The following is a 17,017-nucleotide window of genomic DNA, read 5'->3' as shown; positions in this document are numbered from 1 at the left end:
AGGGAAGTCATAACTACGATGTGGCCCGTGACAAAAATGAGTTTGACACCCCTGGTCTAAAGGATTCACATTTTTTTTACTTGCAACTGTTCATCACATGTTGAATATAAAGTGGATTTATGCCCTTAGGCACACACACAAAAAAAAAAGGTTATTGTGCTCCTCCACATACACAACACCCGCTTTATTTCGGCTCTAGTTAAACACTTTCTTCACTTTGTAAAGGATTGAAAATGACAAGTTAAACTACAAATCTGCAATAACGAAGGGATGCGTGACGAAGCAAAAGTCAAAAGCAACCATTTATTCATGAGGAAACAAGAGTTTTACACAGGTTTTAATGCATAAAAACAAATCTAAATATGCTGAGAGTGGGTGTGAAGACAGTGGAAGTGCACATTTTGAACCATATTTAGAAACAGATGACACATTTTTAGGAACAAGTCAAATAGCTTTAGAACATGCATGTTTTCGGAACATGGGAGGAAGCCAACGTGAGCACGCGCAGAACATGCAAAGTCCACACAGGAAAGCTAGCGCTGAGATTCAAACCCAGATTTTTTGTTTTACTCCGATGGTGGAACAAATCAATTAACTTTCCATCATTTCCTAGATTCAGTCAGTCTTGTGCAGGTTATGATGTCACATACAACAAATGTGTTTTTCTGTGGTGTCACAGAGTCCCCCGTCCGTGTCACCCTTTAGGTTATATGAGGCGTGTGTGTCCGTGCGTCTGCTTGACTTCCGGGTTCCTTTTAATGGCCTCCGCTTGCCTCGCTGATGCTCATCTCTCATGTTTACATCAAGCTCAGCACCACAGTGAAGGGCGTAAGTATTCCTGTTTTTAAACGTTTTGCACATCCATACTTATTTTATTGACTCTTGGCCTCGACATGCGAAAGTGAACAAGTACTCTGAATGTTCTGAACTCCTGTTTACATGCCAGTGAGTGTAAAAAAAAAAATGTAATAAAAAAAATAATAAACCAGTGAGTGTAAAAAATGTTTTTAAATAAAAATAAAAAATAAAAAGCTGCCCGAATCAGTTGCGTGGCATTTTTTTCACCTTTTAATTGAAGCACACGACTCATTTAAAACAATGTACTTGAATGAACACTAATCTGCAACCTTATTTGATTTGTCACTGTGTGGCAATTTTGCTATTCCAAAAAACATCACTGTTGAGCATTTAAGCCGCCAAATGAGAGAAAGTCAACAAATTATTCACCTTAATAGGACAACCTACGAGGTGAAGTAGCACGTCGCGCACAAAGCACATTACGGCTGACAAATGATGACATTGTGTCTTCAAACAATAAACGTTGATGATGACCTTAACGGGCTGCGAAATCCACTTTGAGCTGAATCTTATTTACGTGGAGTAAAAGGGATTGACTATTGCAAGAAAGTGTTTTAAAACAGGGGAAGGAAATTTATAGTACATAAACCATAAAGGCATTTCGAAAAACAAAACTTGAGAGGAAGGAAATGTCACAAAACATCTCACCCATGATGAATGTTCACAATTTAAAATAACCGAAGTTCATTCATCTCATTTTTAAATGGCCAACTGGGGCATAAATATGGATGGGCCTGTGTCAAAATACAGCAAACTGATGCAAACCTCCCTATAGCTACTCTTCAAAAATATGCATCTCTTCAAAAATATGCATTGAGAAGAATGTACGAAGGGCAGTCAAAAAGTAGTGACTCACAGACTTATTATTCACCTTCTGCCATTTAGTGGAAGAGCTTTAGATTTATTTTTTTTTGCCTGTCACTACACATAGCTGTCATAGATAGCTGAACGAAGATGCATTATTTGCAATTTAAAAAAATAAAAAAGGACCAATTAAGGATTATTTCCCATGGGAATCGCCGAATCAGATCGATCATGTATGAGAAAAGATCGATGTATAAATGATGTAAATATGATGCAAAATATCAAGAGTGCGTGGCTCTCTGTGGACGCGTCCGGGCCACGTGACGTGCTGTGTTTACATCCTCTCCACTCAGCTGTTCTTTCCAACCACTCGCTCCCTTCCACTTTTTTGCCCTCGGGGAGCCCCGCTTGGCTTCGAACGCCCGCAAAATAACAACATTCGTCTTTACCCCTCAGCTGCAAATGGCCACCAAGCGCCGCATTGCACCCGGAGACGAGCAGTGACTAAATGCGACACGGCGTTGTTGTGAGTATGCCGTTTGTTTACAAGCTAACAGGTTCCCTCGCGCTCAAGTGCAAAGTGGCTTAGCTCGGCGTTTTGCGGATGTGAGATGTGTTATTTATGGCTGTAAAGTCCAAAAGTATATTTAAAAAAAAAAAAAAAAAAAAAAAAAAAAAGGGGGGCATCCGCTAAAGCTGCTTTTTGTCTGTTGTGGTTTGTTTGTGTGTGTGTGTGTGTGTGTGTGTGTGTGTGTGTGTGATGGCGCACTCAGGCCCTGCGAGCTAGCGTTAGCTCGCTTGCTACTCCGTAATTCTTTCCATTTAACTCCAGGTTTGCCATCTTTAAATGTCACTACTTCCTTGTTTTGTCGCTGGCTAAAACAAAACAAAAACAACAACAAACATCAGCTGAGTTACATAACGGTTTGTTGTTATGTAAATAATTATTGTTAAATGCGTTGTGGTTGACGTTGATATTTACGAACCTGCTGACCTAATAAATCGCCGCTTAATTTTTATATTTTTCATTATTTTTTTTGGGTTGGGGGTGGTGGGGGGGGGGGGGGGTAATCGCATTGTAGAAAACTGGCAGTGAATGCTGCGTTTGTGCTCAAACTGGGAACAAAAGACGCATGTAAAATGCAAGACACGCCGCTTTTGTTGTGTCAGTTTGTGCAAGCGACGGCTGGCTCGGCACACATGTGGCTGAAGAAAAAGCAACAGCCGTGATTCATAAGCGTTCTGTGGCCGACATGGTGCGAAGGTGAAGAATGCTTCTTGTTGTTGTTTTGGCTTCGTCGTCAAACCCGTTGTGGAACAAACCTGGGCGCGATCCCATTGGCTGAGAGGCTGTTGTCTCCGTGGCAACTTCACCACGTGACTAACCCGACACGCTGATAGGCTGAGGAAGGTGTCACTCAACCATTACCCGGAACACCAGGTGATCGTACATTTTACTCAACAAAAACTTTTGACAGCATCAAAGAAAACAGTTTACCAGCGCCATTACAACATCTGCATAGCTTCTACGCCACATTTAGCCCAATAAAAATAGTTTATTTTTTTGTTACGTATTGGCTGAAAGGCGGCTGTTGCTACGGCAACGGCAAGTGACCATCCGCGTCCCTCAATTGGAACCAGGAACATCTAGTAACCATAGAAACATAAACTTGATGAACACATTGACAAAAAAAATAAAGCAAACCTTAAATCCCCCAAACATTTCTTGTCAAAATGGATTGCATATATGTAAACTGCATTTTATTTATGTAGGTGTACATTACCAGTTCTAATGGAAACTTGAATTGAAATTGAAATTTCCACATTGACGCACACGCATGCTTAAACTAAATTAAAGAGCTGTTAGAAGGGCTCAAATGGAAATTAAAAATAAACAAACAGGTCTGTACTGCTCTGAGGTTAAGACGCACGTAATGTGATCTCTAAAGGTGTGTTCACAGCGGAAGTGCACAAATAACAGCAAACACACTGCACAAACAGCACCTGTTTGCATGCTAAATTGCTAAATAAAGGGCAATTTGGTTCATTCATGAATTAAAAGGGGAATCCTCTTGAGCTATTCCCATTTTTAGTGTTTTTGCTCTGCAAAAGGCGAAGTATCCAGAATATATATTTTATTTGGAGCCTTTTTTTTAATGCTGAAGTTGTTTCACAGAGCGCTCGTTTCCTGCAATATAAAGTTTTGCACCTGGCTGGAAGCAGGACAATGCGGGCGACAAGTAGTCTTCTGTGCTGTGTACCAATGTTGTGATGCCATTAATCCTGAAAAATGTAAACCAAAGAATGGAGACAGTGTGTTTTAGTGCAGTTTGTGTGGATCAAATTAGAATATGTGATCAAATAAAAAAATATTTGGTTCGTCTATCAGTGTATCGACAACCTTAATAGATTTTTGTGCATGTCATACAATAGTGATCATGTTGAGAAACCTGTTATATAAGCCCAATTCCAATGAAATTGCGACGTTGTGTTAAATATAAATAAAAACAGAATACAATGATTTGCAAATCACGTTCAACCTATATTTAATTGACTACACTACAAAGACAAGATATTTAATGTTCAAACTGATAAACTTTATTGTTTTTAGCAAATAATCATTAACTTAGTATTTTATGGGTGCAACATGTTCCAAAAAGGCTGGGGCAAGTGGTAAAAAAGACTGAGAAAGTTGAGGAATGCTCATCAAACACCTGTTTGGAACATTCCACAGGTGAACAGGCTCATTGGGAACAGGTGGGTGCCATGATTGGGCTTCCCTGAATTGCTCAGTCACTCACAAGCGAAGATGGGGTGAGGTTCACCTTTTTGTGAAGTGCATGAGAAAATAGTTGAACAGTTTAAGGACAATGTTCCTCAACGTACAATTGCAAGGAATTTAGGGATTTCATCATCTATGGTCCATAATATCATCAAAAGGTTCAGAGAATCTGGAGAAATCACTGCATGAAATCACATGCCCGTGACCTTCGATCACTCAGGCGGCACTGTATCAAAAAAGTGGGTTGTATATTCCAGTCTACATATAAGCATTGTTTAATAATGATATATGAATATTAATATATAAATGGACTGCATCAAAAACCGACATCAATGTCTAAAGGATATCACCGCATGGGCTCAGGAACACTTCAGAACACCAATGTCAGTAAATACATTTCGGCGGTACATCCGTAAGTGGAACTTGAAACTCTACTATGCAAAGCAAAAGCCATTTATCAACACCACCCAGAAATGCCGCCGGCTCCTCTGGGCCCAAGCTCATCTAAGATGGACTGATGCAAAGTGGAAAAGTGTTCTGTGGTCCGACGAGTCCACATTTCAAATTGTTTTTGGAAATTGTGGACGTTCTGTCCCCTCGGCCAAAGAGGCAAAGAACCATCCGGACTGTTATGGACGCAAAGTTCAAAAGACAGCATCTGTGATGGTATGGGGCTGTGTTAGTGCCAATGGCATGGGTAACTTACACATCTGTGAAGGCACCATTCATGCTGAAAGGTACATACAGGTTTTGGAGAAACATATGCTGCCATCCAAGCAACGTCTTTTTCATGGACGCCGCTGCTTATTTCAGCAAGACAATGCCAAACCACATTCCGCACGTGTTACAACAGCGTGGCTTCGTAGTAAAAGGGGCTACTAGACTGGCCTGCCTGCAGTCCAGACCTGTCTCCCATTGAAAATGTGTGACGCATTATGAAGCGTAAAATACGACAACGGAGACCCGGGACTGTTGAACAGCTGAAGCTGTACATCAAGCAAGAATGGGAAAGAACTCCACCTACAAATCTTCACAAATTAGTGTCCTGAGTTCCCAAACGTTTATTGAATGTTGTTAAAAGAAAAGGTGATGTAACACAGTGGTAAACATGACCCTGTCCCAGCTTTTTTGGAACGTGTTGCAGCCATCAAATTCCAAGTTCACGATTATTTGCTAAAAACAATAAAGTTTATCAGTTTGAACATGAAGTATCTTGTCTTTGTAGTGTATTCAATTAAATATAGGTTGAACATGATTTGCAAATCATTGTATAATGTTTTTATTTATGTTTAACACAACGTCCCAACTTCATTGGAATTGAGGTTGTAGATACTGACCTCATATTTAAAAAAATTGGAGTGCGCTTTATGTACATATTTTTTTGTTGTGTGTTTGATTGTCGTCATTCCAAAACATTTTTTTCTTGTACAAATCAAAAGAGAGCTAATTATAACATTTTCATACGGTTTTATCTGTAGTTTTCAGTAACATTTTAACATTTCTAACAGTCGTACAAGTGTCAAGAGAATTTAACCCCAAAACTGAAAGAAAGTAAAACTACTCACCTGTTGAAAATGCCCGATAGTCCCAAAAAAATGATGATTGTAACTTTCACCATTGTGGTGTTTCATAGGGGTTGCTTGTATTAATACATGTTGTGTACAAAGATTGTAATAATTTCAGCATCTGCTTGGTTAAATAAACTTCTGTATGGAATAATGAATTAATCAGCTGTTGGTTAGAATGTTCTTGGCAATCGGACTCTTAGTGGCTGTACAGGTAATTTCCATTTAATGTGCTGTGTTTATCACACATTTCCTTTTTGCCATCACACGCAGAAAGAAAAGAAAAAGGAAAAGTCATGTGAGTATGTAGTAGTCTGTGAGTTAAGCTTTTTAGATGATCTGAGCGGTTGTGTTAAGTTTGCTTCAAGAGCTCGTGTTGCCCAAGGATCAGTTCGGTCATGCGGCATGATTCACTGTGGTGTCCGTGTGCGCCGTCAGACGTGACCCCGGGTTCACATCCGTCCTCCGTTTCCATACACTGACCAAGTGAGGACATTTTGTCAGATGACGTGTCATGGTTCCACCATCTCGGGCTGGCTTTACACTGCATTGTTTAAGTGACAGTTTCGATATTGCGCTTGCAAGTGCCGCAATAGGGATGAGAGAGAAACATGGGAATAATCCCCTATGTATCTGATCTCTGCAATTGCAGGTGCAGTTTAAACACAGATCGAATATACCCTGACAATGCCAGTTTCATTTCATCTAAACACACCGATTGGCGATGTCATAAGATTATTGGTGGGGGATGGGAATCGGGCCCTGCCGCAAATACAAACAAAACGTGAGTAATTGATGCACCCCCCCCACCTCCCAAAAAAAAAAGGTCTATAATTGCCAATAGATGGCACAAGATAGTATCAAAGCACTACTGTTGTATGGGATACGGCTGTCTAATGGAAGCGCCTCCCCTCACGTCAACGTAGTTCCTTGGCACTAAAAAGGGCAAATAGGTGATGTTTTTTATGTGTTGTTTTTTTTTTTTTTTACATAAAACAAAAAAGCTAATAGGTATAATCGTGACTAGGTGGGAGAACAATATATGAAAATAAAAAATCTGTCTCTTGGACCAGCATTGGAGCCTTAGAGTAGCAGGTGCATTAAAACCCTTGTGGATTTTCTCCTGTAAGACTGTACTGCAGTGGGCCAAAGGCGCTTTATTTGTACAAGATTGCGCCTGACCTACTTTTGCTTCTTTGCACTGGAAGTGACTGAAAATGACCAACCAGGGTGGGCAGAAGGAGGGGGAACTTGAAATGCAGTATGCGGCCGACGATGGTGAGCAAAATGGATGACAACGCTGCGGATGGAAAATGACCTCTGCATAGGCCTCCCCTCCCGCTATCGAGTCGCACCCGAATGTAAATTTATGAGCTGAGTCAGACGGAGCGATGCTGAGGAGGAGGTTCGAGAGGCGTCTTCCCTATCAAAAGCGCTGACTGTGACGTCACGCTATCACGCTGATGTTTACTCCGGGCGCTGTGGTAGAACCATGGTTGTAAAGAAAACAGAATCATGTGAAAGCATCTTTTATGAGCATTGGAATGGACTTAATACAGTGAACGCTCGCAAATTCGCCGATTGTACAGGTCTCAAACACAGGGCCCATGGCCCAGATCTGGCCTCCCAGATCATTTTGCGTGGCCCGTGAAAGCAAATCTTGCGTCACCTTCAATGATTCTTGCTAAAATGACCCGTACCAAAATTTTCAAATTGTCAAATGAACATTATATTGTTTTAAAATCACAATGGCCCTTGGATGGAAACCGTAACTAAAATGTGGCCCGTGTCAAGAATAGCTTTGACACCCTTCGCCTATTTGCTGTTTATTTTATATTATTTTATTTTATATCCCCCGTTATTCACTGTAAAATACACTTATTCTGTGTTTTTGTGCTCAGGCTAAAAAAAAATAACATGGCTTCGGCACCGTCTTGGTATCAAGGAAGTATGTTGAAGTGATTTGAAGCGTTTCACTTCGATGTATTTAGTGCTTTGCTGTCATCTTGTGACATCTGTAGGGAATGAAAAACTTTTTGGGAGGTGTCAATGACTTGCAGGTTTTCCCTTTAACTTTTTACTACCTGTCCATGACCTAATACCGTAAGTTGAGAATCACTGTACTAGACAGATGGACAACATACATTTGCGATCATTTTTTTTTTTGCCTCTGCCATCAAATGTGTCTCATCTCATCATCATCTTTAATATTTTCATTTTTTTTTTTTTGGCTGTGCTTCAGGTCACTCGCTTCCCGGAGATGATGATTGTGTAAGGAGTCACAGCAGCGGGAACCTTTTCGGGCCAAAACCAGCTTTTGCCGGCATGGGGGGAGCCGTGAGCGCGGGGGAGGACAACGACGACCTGATCGACAACCTGAAGGAGGCGCAGTACATTCGCACAGAGAGAGTGGAGCAGGCTTTCCGAGCCATCGACCGCGGCGACTACTATCTGGACGGCTACCGGGACAACGCTTACAAAGACCTGGCGTGGAAACACGGCAACATCCACCTGTCGGCACCGTGCATTTACTCCGAGGTGATGGAGGCGCTCAAGCTGCAGCCGGGTCTTTCCTTCCTCAACCTGGGCAGCGGGACCGGATACCTGAGCACCATGGTGGGCCTCATCATTGGTAAGCTTGGCACAAACTGTGGAAGATACAGCCGAGCCTTGACTTAAGAGTTTTCATTTGTTCTGTGATCACACGCGTATCTGAAATCATCTTTTCCCATTGAAATATATGAAAATGCCATTATTCCCCATTAATCCAGAAAAACGGCAACATTTTTTGTAATGTGTTTATTCATGTCATCTTATTATTTTGTGCTGCACCACTGATGTTCTCTAAAAATATTTTTAGTTTACTTGCTTTGAACCACTGCTGTACTAGAAGTGATTGTATAAAAAGGTATGTTGGAATACTGTTTTTTTTTTTTTTTTTTTTTTTTTAAGCATTGGTATCGGATTAGGATTTGGTATCATCAGATACTTCAAAATCAAGTGACTCGGACTCGGGTGCAAAAAACAAAAAACAAAAAACATTTATTGCGATGTCCCTAAATTACCATTTCTTTTTTTATTTGAAGCACAAAGAAAATACTATAGTGGGTTTTTTTTCCGAATAAAAAAAAAAAAAAAAAAAAGGTCACAAAATTTGCTGCTATGTGAAGAAGCAGTTTGGACGCATCGAGGTTGTAACGTGAAACTACAGTAACAAAACCAAAACGGAATATTTACACAAATAACAGTGAAATGAGCTTTCATTTTCACATGGCAAATAAGTTGAGTTCCTTGTTATCGTTCCTGCAGGTCCGTTTGGTGTGAACCACGGTGTAGAGCTCCACAAGGACGTGGTCGACTACGCCAGGGACAAACTGGACAGTTTCATCAAGACCAGCGACAGCTTCGATAAGTGAGTGTTGGATTTATGCACTGCTAACATTAGCGTTAGCATCTTGCAGATGAAACGTGTTTAGGTTACAGCTTCCATGCGTGATAGCGCTCCACAAATAAAAGTGGAATGTTTTCGTGTCAGAGTACCACAGCCTAGCTTTAGCGAGTGTGCTGGTATAGAGTCGATGTACTTGGCAGAGATTGGGCACAGGCCGGCTCGACAACTTTGCCATTTCATTTGTTACGCATCGCTGTGCCCAATGCTTCTGTTTATCGCAAGGGAAGAGAAGAGAACATACAATTGGAACGGAAGCACAAACCAGCTACAAAGCAACTGTAGTGAAAAACACAAAAACGTGGCCATTTCAGTATGAAAACCGCATTTTAAGCCGAGTCTACGTGATCGAATGCCTGCTCTTTTGTTTTGTTTCCGTGGAAAGTAAGTTATTCAATCTTATATTCTGTTCTTGTCTATTATACGTGGTTTCTATACCTGTGGCGTCACAACAATAGGGTTTGTTCATTTTGTACGTTTCCATCTGATGTGATGTCCCCCACCCCCACCCCCACCCCCCCCCCCGCCCGCCCGCAGGTTTGAGTTTTGTGAGCCCGTCTTTGTGTTGGGAGATTGCCTGGAAATCTCCACAGACAGCCACCAATATGATCGCATTTACTGCGGGGCCGGGGTGCAGAAAATCCATGAATATTACATGAAAGTACTACTCAAAGTGGGGGGCATCCTGGTGCTGCCAATCGAGGATCAGGTGAGCCTCACAGACTCTTTACGCTGCTTCTGAAAGACAGCGTGACGTGCAATAATGTTTCATGGCTGATTGTGGAGCGAATTAGGAGGCGCTTCTGCTGTATTTTGGAATGATGACAGGCAAGAGCAGCAAATTGTCTTCCCTTATGAAGTGTCTTATCAGAGGGAGGTGTTTATTTGTCGAAAAGAGTAGATAAACGCCCCCACGGACTAATTGGGGGACGGGGCCTATTTGACGGAGGTGTTTAGTCTGAATTGCAACCAATTGGGGCACAGAGTGGGTCGCCATTTGGGGAAATAAAAGCATTATCCCGTCATAATCCTTTAATTTCTTCAAACGGTGAGTTTGCACGAACTGCACTCGCTCCTTTCGGGACCCATTACAATAGAAGAAGAGGACATCTGGCATAAAGCTTTAATGGACACGTTGCCCACAATTTTAACACCTCTCTAATTATTGCTCCCCACTCGACTAGATATGACATTAGCGTCCATGCAAGATGAGAGTGTGTGCTTTCATTGTATCTTGATAGCTTTCACATACATCACTCACATAAGCAAGACTTTTTGTGCGCGCAACAACAAACAAAAAACAACAAACACTTTCATTGCAACATGAGATTCATCTAAAGCGATCCCGTTTAAAAGGGAGCGTATGAGTGCCACACTGAAAATACAATGTCATACTTTATAGGAAAAGAAGTTGGCATGTGAAATGTTTTAAATATATCACAAGAAAAAGTTCAGATTTAAATGAGAACCCTGTCAGAAATAATTCAAAACAAAAAGTGCAAATGTGTTTTCCCCCACAGCTGACCCAGATCACCAGGACGGGCCAGTGCACGTGGGACAGCAAAAACATCTTGGCCGTATCCTTTGCGCCGGTGGTCCAGCAGAGCAGGGCTGACGGCGACAAGCCGGACAGTGTCCAGTTGCGTGAGTTCCTCCGAGCCGCTTTAAAGATGCCATTTAAGTTGAAAATTGCATCGAGGAGATGCGCGCAATGCAGCGTACGTGATTACTTCAACGGCAGCCGCTGTTACGCTTGTGCTACAAGAAGGCGTCTAATTCAGGGAGGGATTCATTTGCCGCATAATTGGGACACGGCAGCTACTGTCTCACTAAACTTTGAGCCACCTCGATTACATATTAACCTTGATCAGTGAACCACATGCTGCTTCACCGAGACATTATGTGATGACATGTGGCTTCCTGCTCTGGTTTCCATTACAACAACAACACAAAATACGTGTGCGCGTGTGTGTCCTCTCCTTGTCGTCAGCTCCAGTGATCGTGCGCACTCTCCAGGACCTGTGCCGCATCTACATCCGCCGCACCCTCCGCGAGCTGGCGGGCGGCGGCGGCGAGGACGACGGCGGCCAGGCCCGGCGCGTGTCGCAGAAGCGCAAGTGGCGGAACTGCCGGCGGCGCCGTATCAACACGTACGTCTTCGTGGGCAACCAGCTCATCCCGCAGATGGTGGAGAGCGAGGAGGAGCACGGCGACGAGGAGCACAAGGACGCCGAGGAGGAGGAGGAGGAGGAGGAGGACAAGGAGGAGCGGGACCTCGGCAGCATCGAGATCCTCAAGCAGGCCAACGTGCTTAGAGACCAGATCATGGCTCTGCCCCTGCCCGAGCCCCTCAAGGAATATTTAGTCTACTACAGGAAGAAGTGACAAAACTAAGGTGCACATGTAGCATTATTTCCACACTATCTTGATGGCAGAACTCGATGTCACAGATCACACTGGATAATAATGTTGACATTCTCGTTTGTATATGTTGCTTTCCTTTTGATTTTGTTTTGTATATAGAACATACACACGATGAAAATGAGCCAAATTAAGTGTACACTGGAACCTCCAAAGTGGAACGCAATACCTTTTGAGAAGCTGGTTTACTTCCAAATCCTTTTCAATGGAACAATTGTTCACATTGAAGTGAACTAATCCCTTCCCAGGTCAAACTGTCACCATTGTAAAAAACTGTGTAACTGTACAGGCAATGTTTAAGTAGCATTAACATTATTGAAAACTCTTATTAAATGCATTTATTTAAATTAACGCACCTGTGTTAGTAAAATAAATCTAAAATTAGGTATGCAGCACAGCCCATCTACCTCACAATTTTGAGGTTCAGGGTTCGGATCACTGCTCCAGCCTCCCCGTGTGTCAACTTTCATGGGTACTCCGGCTTCCTCCCACATTCCGAAAAGTAGGTACAGTATGTTGGGTACATTGAAGATTCTGAGCTCTATTTGTGTGACTAGCGCAAATCCAGCGGCGCGCTTGGCGTAACTACGAAGAGGTGGGCTAGACCCGGTATTGGTAATTTGGTACGCCACATTTAAAAGCGGGACAGCTGTGCTGGTGTGCGCATCACCGCAGCAGATTTCAACCCTGTCCAATCGAAGCGCTTTCTTTCACGCCCTTTAAAAGCTTAGTTTGGCAAGGAGATGTCTATATGCAGAAGAGGACCGCAATCTGTGCGTGACTGGAGCATTGAACGTTAACGGGTACCCCTGTTAAATACAGAATGCCCTGCGATTGACTGCTGACCTGTCCAAGGTGTACCCCACCTCTTGCCCAAATTCCATCTCACCCGTGACCTAATGAGGATAAGCGGTATAGAAAATTGACGAATCTTTGGGAATTGGGAATTGTGTAATATTGAAGTTATCCATTGCTGCGTAAAACTGGCGCTGTCGTAAAAATCCTAACTGTACAGGCAATGTTGTAAGTAGCATTAACATTCTTTACAAGTGTTAAAGTATTAAATACATGTATCTAACTATGAATCAAATAAGAATAAAAGTAAACCGACTCACCCTTGAGAATAAGTAATAGAGATGGAAAAGGAGTTCAGTTTTTTAGAAGGATTGCTTTCGTAATGTTGCCATTTGCTTGGCTAGAAATGAGATCAGGTCAAACTGTTGGTGTCATAAAAAAACAATAATAACAACTGTACAGGCAATGTTTTAAGTAACATTGACAAGTGTAAACAAAACCATTGCATTAAACAGAATTCAAGGCGTATGCAAGGAAATACTGTCACCTAGTGGCCTATTATAGTATGCCGTTAATGATGGCATCAAGTTGGTAACAATTGAGTATGTCGTTGGAAATAATGTAGAGGTGAATGAAATATTCCCATTATCATTATTAACTGTTGAGGCAAAGTTTTAAGTCACATTAAAGAGATGTGAATTGTAATGAAACTAAAAGTAAAATGACTCATGTCCTCAAGTGATGCTGGAATTCAGCAGCGAGTGTATAACAAACGTCTTTCTATTATGATCTGCTAGGTGAAATTAACTAGTGTGCGCAATTCACATTCAATAGCATTATGGCAGTAAGTTTGGTTTTCTGTTAATCAGTGTTGGATCGGCACAAAAAACAAACAAACCCAGAGAACATTTCCATGTGATTTTGTTGCGAGAAAAAACTTCCAATTGTCCCGCAAGTCTTGACTTTCCACTTTGGAGGTTCTGCTGTACATTAATTATGAGTAAATAATTGTGTCATGATCATGAATAAGAGGAGACTTGATGGAATTTTCTACCTAAGAGGTGTCATAACCTTTTTTACTACGGGGACACCTTTTAAAGCGACCTTTTCTAACAGGAGCGCTGACTTGACATGATGTGGTATTTGTTGGAGCGGGAGGAGCAAAGACCCTCCCGTGGAGTTATTAATGCATGCAAACACTCTTATCTGATGAATCTGATTGATTCAGTCGCGCCAATCAATTGAGACTAATCTGAGGTGATTTTAGCTTTTGTATTGAAAGCAGTGCAAATTTCAAAGCCTTTTTGTATAACGAAGCACCTTATTGTGGTTTGGGGCGGCGACATCATTTTTACTGCAGACTTGTCAAACGAAATGAAAGGTTCTGATAAAAGTATGATTTTTCTGCACATCTTATATAGCAATGGCGTTTTTCAAGTGCCAACATCACATGTAGGAGATGACATTCCACGTTTCATTTTTGCCACGTGTACTCGGGACTTTTACCTTCATCTTTGAATATGTCATTTAGTGTTTTTTTTTTTTTTTTAAGCTGAAATGAAAAGTATATAAATATAAGTCTATGGATATAGTCGATACAGTTTCATTTGGGGTTTGTTGTAGCACCTTCTTGCTGTACTGTAACTTGACACTGGCAACTTTGTACACCAAAACTCCACTGCTGTCTGGTAAATAGATGAATATATATAATTTTCATTGATGACAAATATTCTTTGAGGGGTGAAAAAAAATTCCCTTTGTGTGTGATGATGAGGTGATGTCCCCCCAACCCCCCACACACTGTTTCATTTTTCAACATTCGCTGGAAAGCTTTTAAAGTGAGCAATAATTTATCATCGATTTACAAAAAAAAAAAAAAAAAAAGTTGTATTTGCATTGCACCCCTTGAAACTCATGACCCATTATGGACACATTTAAGGCGATACCTGAACCTCCAAAGTCCAACACAGTCCGTACTGGGACGCTGGTTGACTTATGCGCTATTTATGATAGAAATAAAATAAAGAAAAAAACCACTCTGAAGGCGCATAACAAACGTGTAACGGAAAGGGAACAGGAACGTGTGATACTGTCACCAAGTGGTGTTTATATCGATTGCTGGAATAAACAACGCTGAACAGTGCAACCTTGCGTAGTTACGGTGGGAAATTCACATATTCCTGTCCTTCATAATTTGTTGAAGACCTATTTGAGGTTTTTGGTTCAAGGCAAAGCAAAGGTATTGGTTTACCGCCACCTTGTGGCATTTATGTGCTAAGGAACTAGGTTGAACTGAGTTGAGGAGCTTCATTGAGACACAAGTAGTGCTACTAATGTTACTACAATTGCAGAGCAGTACTGTGACCTCGTGGCACGGTGGGCGACTGGTTAGAGCGTCTGCCTCACAGTTCTGAGGAGCGGGGTTCAATCCCCGGCCCCTGTGTGGAGTTTGCGTGTTCTCCCCGTGCCTGCGTGGGTTTTCTCCGGGCACTCCGGTTTCCTCCCACATCCCAAAAACATGCATGCTAGGTTAATGGACAACTCTAAATTGCCCGTAGGTGTGAATGTGAGTTTGTTTGTATGTGCCCTGCGATTGGCTGGATTGTACCCCGCCTCCTGTCCGATGACAGGTGGCAGAGGCTTCAGCACGCCCGCAACCCAAGTGAGGGGAAGCAGCTCAGAAAATGGATGGATGGATGGATGGATGGATGGATGGATGGATACTGTGACGTAACAGAGGAGACAGGAAGGTCACCTAGTGACGTTTTTATTGTAAGAATTTTAATGGCCTTTTATAGCTACTGCTACAATTAATATGTAATTAAAACTAAAATGGAAAAAAAATACTCTCTGAAGACACCTTGATTCCCTAGTAAAACGATAATGTAATCGGGGCCGTGCCCTGCAGAAAATAGCGATAAAAAAACAAACAAGTAATTGACACCCCCTAAAAATGGTTTATTATTGTCCATAGTAATAGTTTAAACTGTAAATAAAACACAAAATAAAATAGTGTAACACACTTTAATATCCTTTCAAACTCATCTGACACCATTACCCTTGTAAATAAAAGGTTTACAGTTTTGATTTTGAAAAAATACACTGCAAAGTGCATGTGTACACACACACACACACACACACGACTTTCTGTAACAACCCCAACTAAACCTAGCCCCTCCCCGACATCCAAAGCTTGTTTCACTGGAGGTGGGTCACCTCAGCATACTTCTTTGACACCAATTCGTGCCATTTAGCCAGGCTTTCGGCTCAATCTTGTGGCATGTTAGGGCATTTCGGCAAGAGCACAACAAACGCAAATATAAATCGGCGAATTTATGAACATGTAATTGATATCGAATGAATTGTACTGCCCAAAATGGACTGAGCAACAGGCGTCATTTCCAAAACACTCGTACCACAAAAAAGACAGAAGAAAAAGCAAAACAGACTTGTGGAGTCAGTGGTGTAACGTTTCACAAGAGCTGCTGTCGTGTGACGATGCTTTGAAGTTCAGAGGCGTATTTTTGTTCGACTTTGGAGATTCTACGGTATCGTGAAACCATTGATTAGAGCCAGTATTTTTTTGTCATTTCTAGCTGGACGCAGAGCCAAAATTCATCGATTTATCGGAGGGTGGCGCGCGTGATTCATCACTGACGGCGTGCAGGTCGTTAAGAAAATGTGTTGTTTCTCTCTGTGGATGTTTGGCACCAGAATAAAGGTCACAATCACAATCCCCTGTCTGTTTGTCTGCGGCGTCGCATTTGGCCCCGGGAGTCGAGCGAATAAGAGATGGTGAAGATGCTAAACTGGTGATGTGAGCGAGCACTCATGCATTCAAGTTAGAAGAGCACGCACTTTTCCCTTGATGTGTTCAACGTCCTTGCAGCTTCAGCGCAACACTGGCATGAACAACTCCGCAGTGTAAATGTGCACATAAGCCAGGACGCCAGATGCATTTGTCACCGCATGTCATGACTCCTCTCTGATGACGTCAGCAGGGTTACCTTATTACATTTGACATCTTCTTTCTAACTGAATAATAGCGGCAGACCCGACGAGTATAAGATGAATCATCCTATTATTTGCCAAAACCTCCCGTGTCTAAATTTGGCCAAGTTAATTTTTTTCAACAATCAATACTATTGGTCAGTCCCCATGTTGACCAATCTAAAGTATTGAAAATGGTAACAAAATCATTCTTGCAATATCTCAATGTTATTATTCATTACATATGACAATTTGAAATCTTGATAGAGATTTGAGCAAGAATTGTGGAAGTTATGATTTGCTTTCGCGGACCGCATAAAATGAGGTGGCGGGCCCGATCTGGCCCCCGGGCCT

General features: G+C 41.9%; 1 protein-coding gene across 2 annotated transcripts; it reads left to right on the top strand.

The window, feature by feature from the left end:
• Positions 1-1,967: 1,967 nt before the first annotated feature.
• Positions 1,968-16,407, top strand: pcmtd1 (protein-L-isoaspartate (D-aspartate) O-methyltransferase domain containing 1). 2 transcript variants are annotated; one of them, XM_061796772.1, is made up of 6 exons: positions 1,968-2,188; positions 8,252-8,641; positions 9,319-9,421; positions 9,995-10,166; positions 10,978-11,101; positions 11,448-16,407. In XM_061796772.1, the coding sequence occupies exons 2-6, from the start codon at positions 8,335-8,337 to the stop codon at positions 11,840-11,842; spliced, it is 1,101 nt and encodes a 366-aa protein (XP_061652756.1). In that variant the 5' UTR covers positions 1,968-2,188; positions 8,252-8,334; the 3' UTR covers positions 11,843-16,407. The 2 variants fall into 2 exon arrangements, with proteins under 2 accessions (XP_061652756.1, XP_061652757.1); XM_061796773.1 differs by lacking the exon at positions 1,968-2,188 and adding an exon at positions 2,753-3,103.
• Positions 16,408-17,017: the final 610 nt, after the last annotated feature.

This window comes from Phyllopteryx taeniolatus, chromosome 14 (genome assembly GCF_024500385.1).
Source record: "Phyllopteryx taeniolatus isolate TA_2022b chromosome 14, UOR_Ptae_1.2, whole genome shotgun sequence".
NCBI classification, from domain to species: Eukaryota; Metazoa; Chordata; class Actinopteri; order Syngnathiformes; family Syngnathidae; genus Phyllopteryx; species Phyllopteryx taeniolatus.
The sequence above is the reverse complement of the archived record's forward strand: the minus strand, read 5'-3'. Positions and strand labels throughout refer to the sequence as shown.

What these genes read in the sequence shown, in the direction of transcription:
- pcmtd1 (XM_061796772.1), top strand. Translation starts at nt 8,335, where the DNA reads ATGGGGGGAGCCGTGAGCGCGGGGGAGGACAACGACGACCTGATCGAC. An exon ending in TGCTGCCAATCGAGGATCAG is followed by an intron (nt 10,167 to 10,977) that starts GTGAGCCTCACA and finishes TTTCCCCCACAG; the next exon opens with CTGACCCAGATCACCAGGAC. An exon ending in GCCGGACAGTGTCCAGTTGC is followed by an intron (nt 11,102 to 11,447) that starts GTGAGTTCCTCC and finishes CCTTGTCGTCAG; the next exon opens with CTCCAGTGATCGTGCGCACT.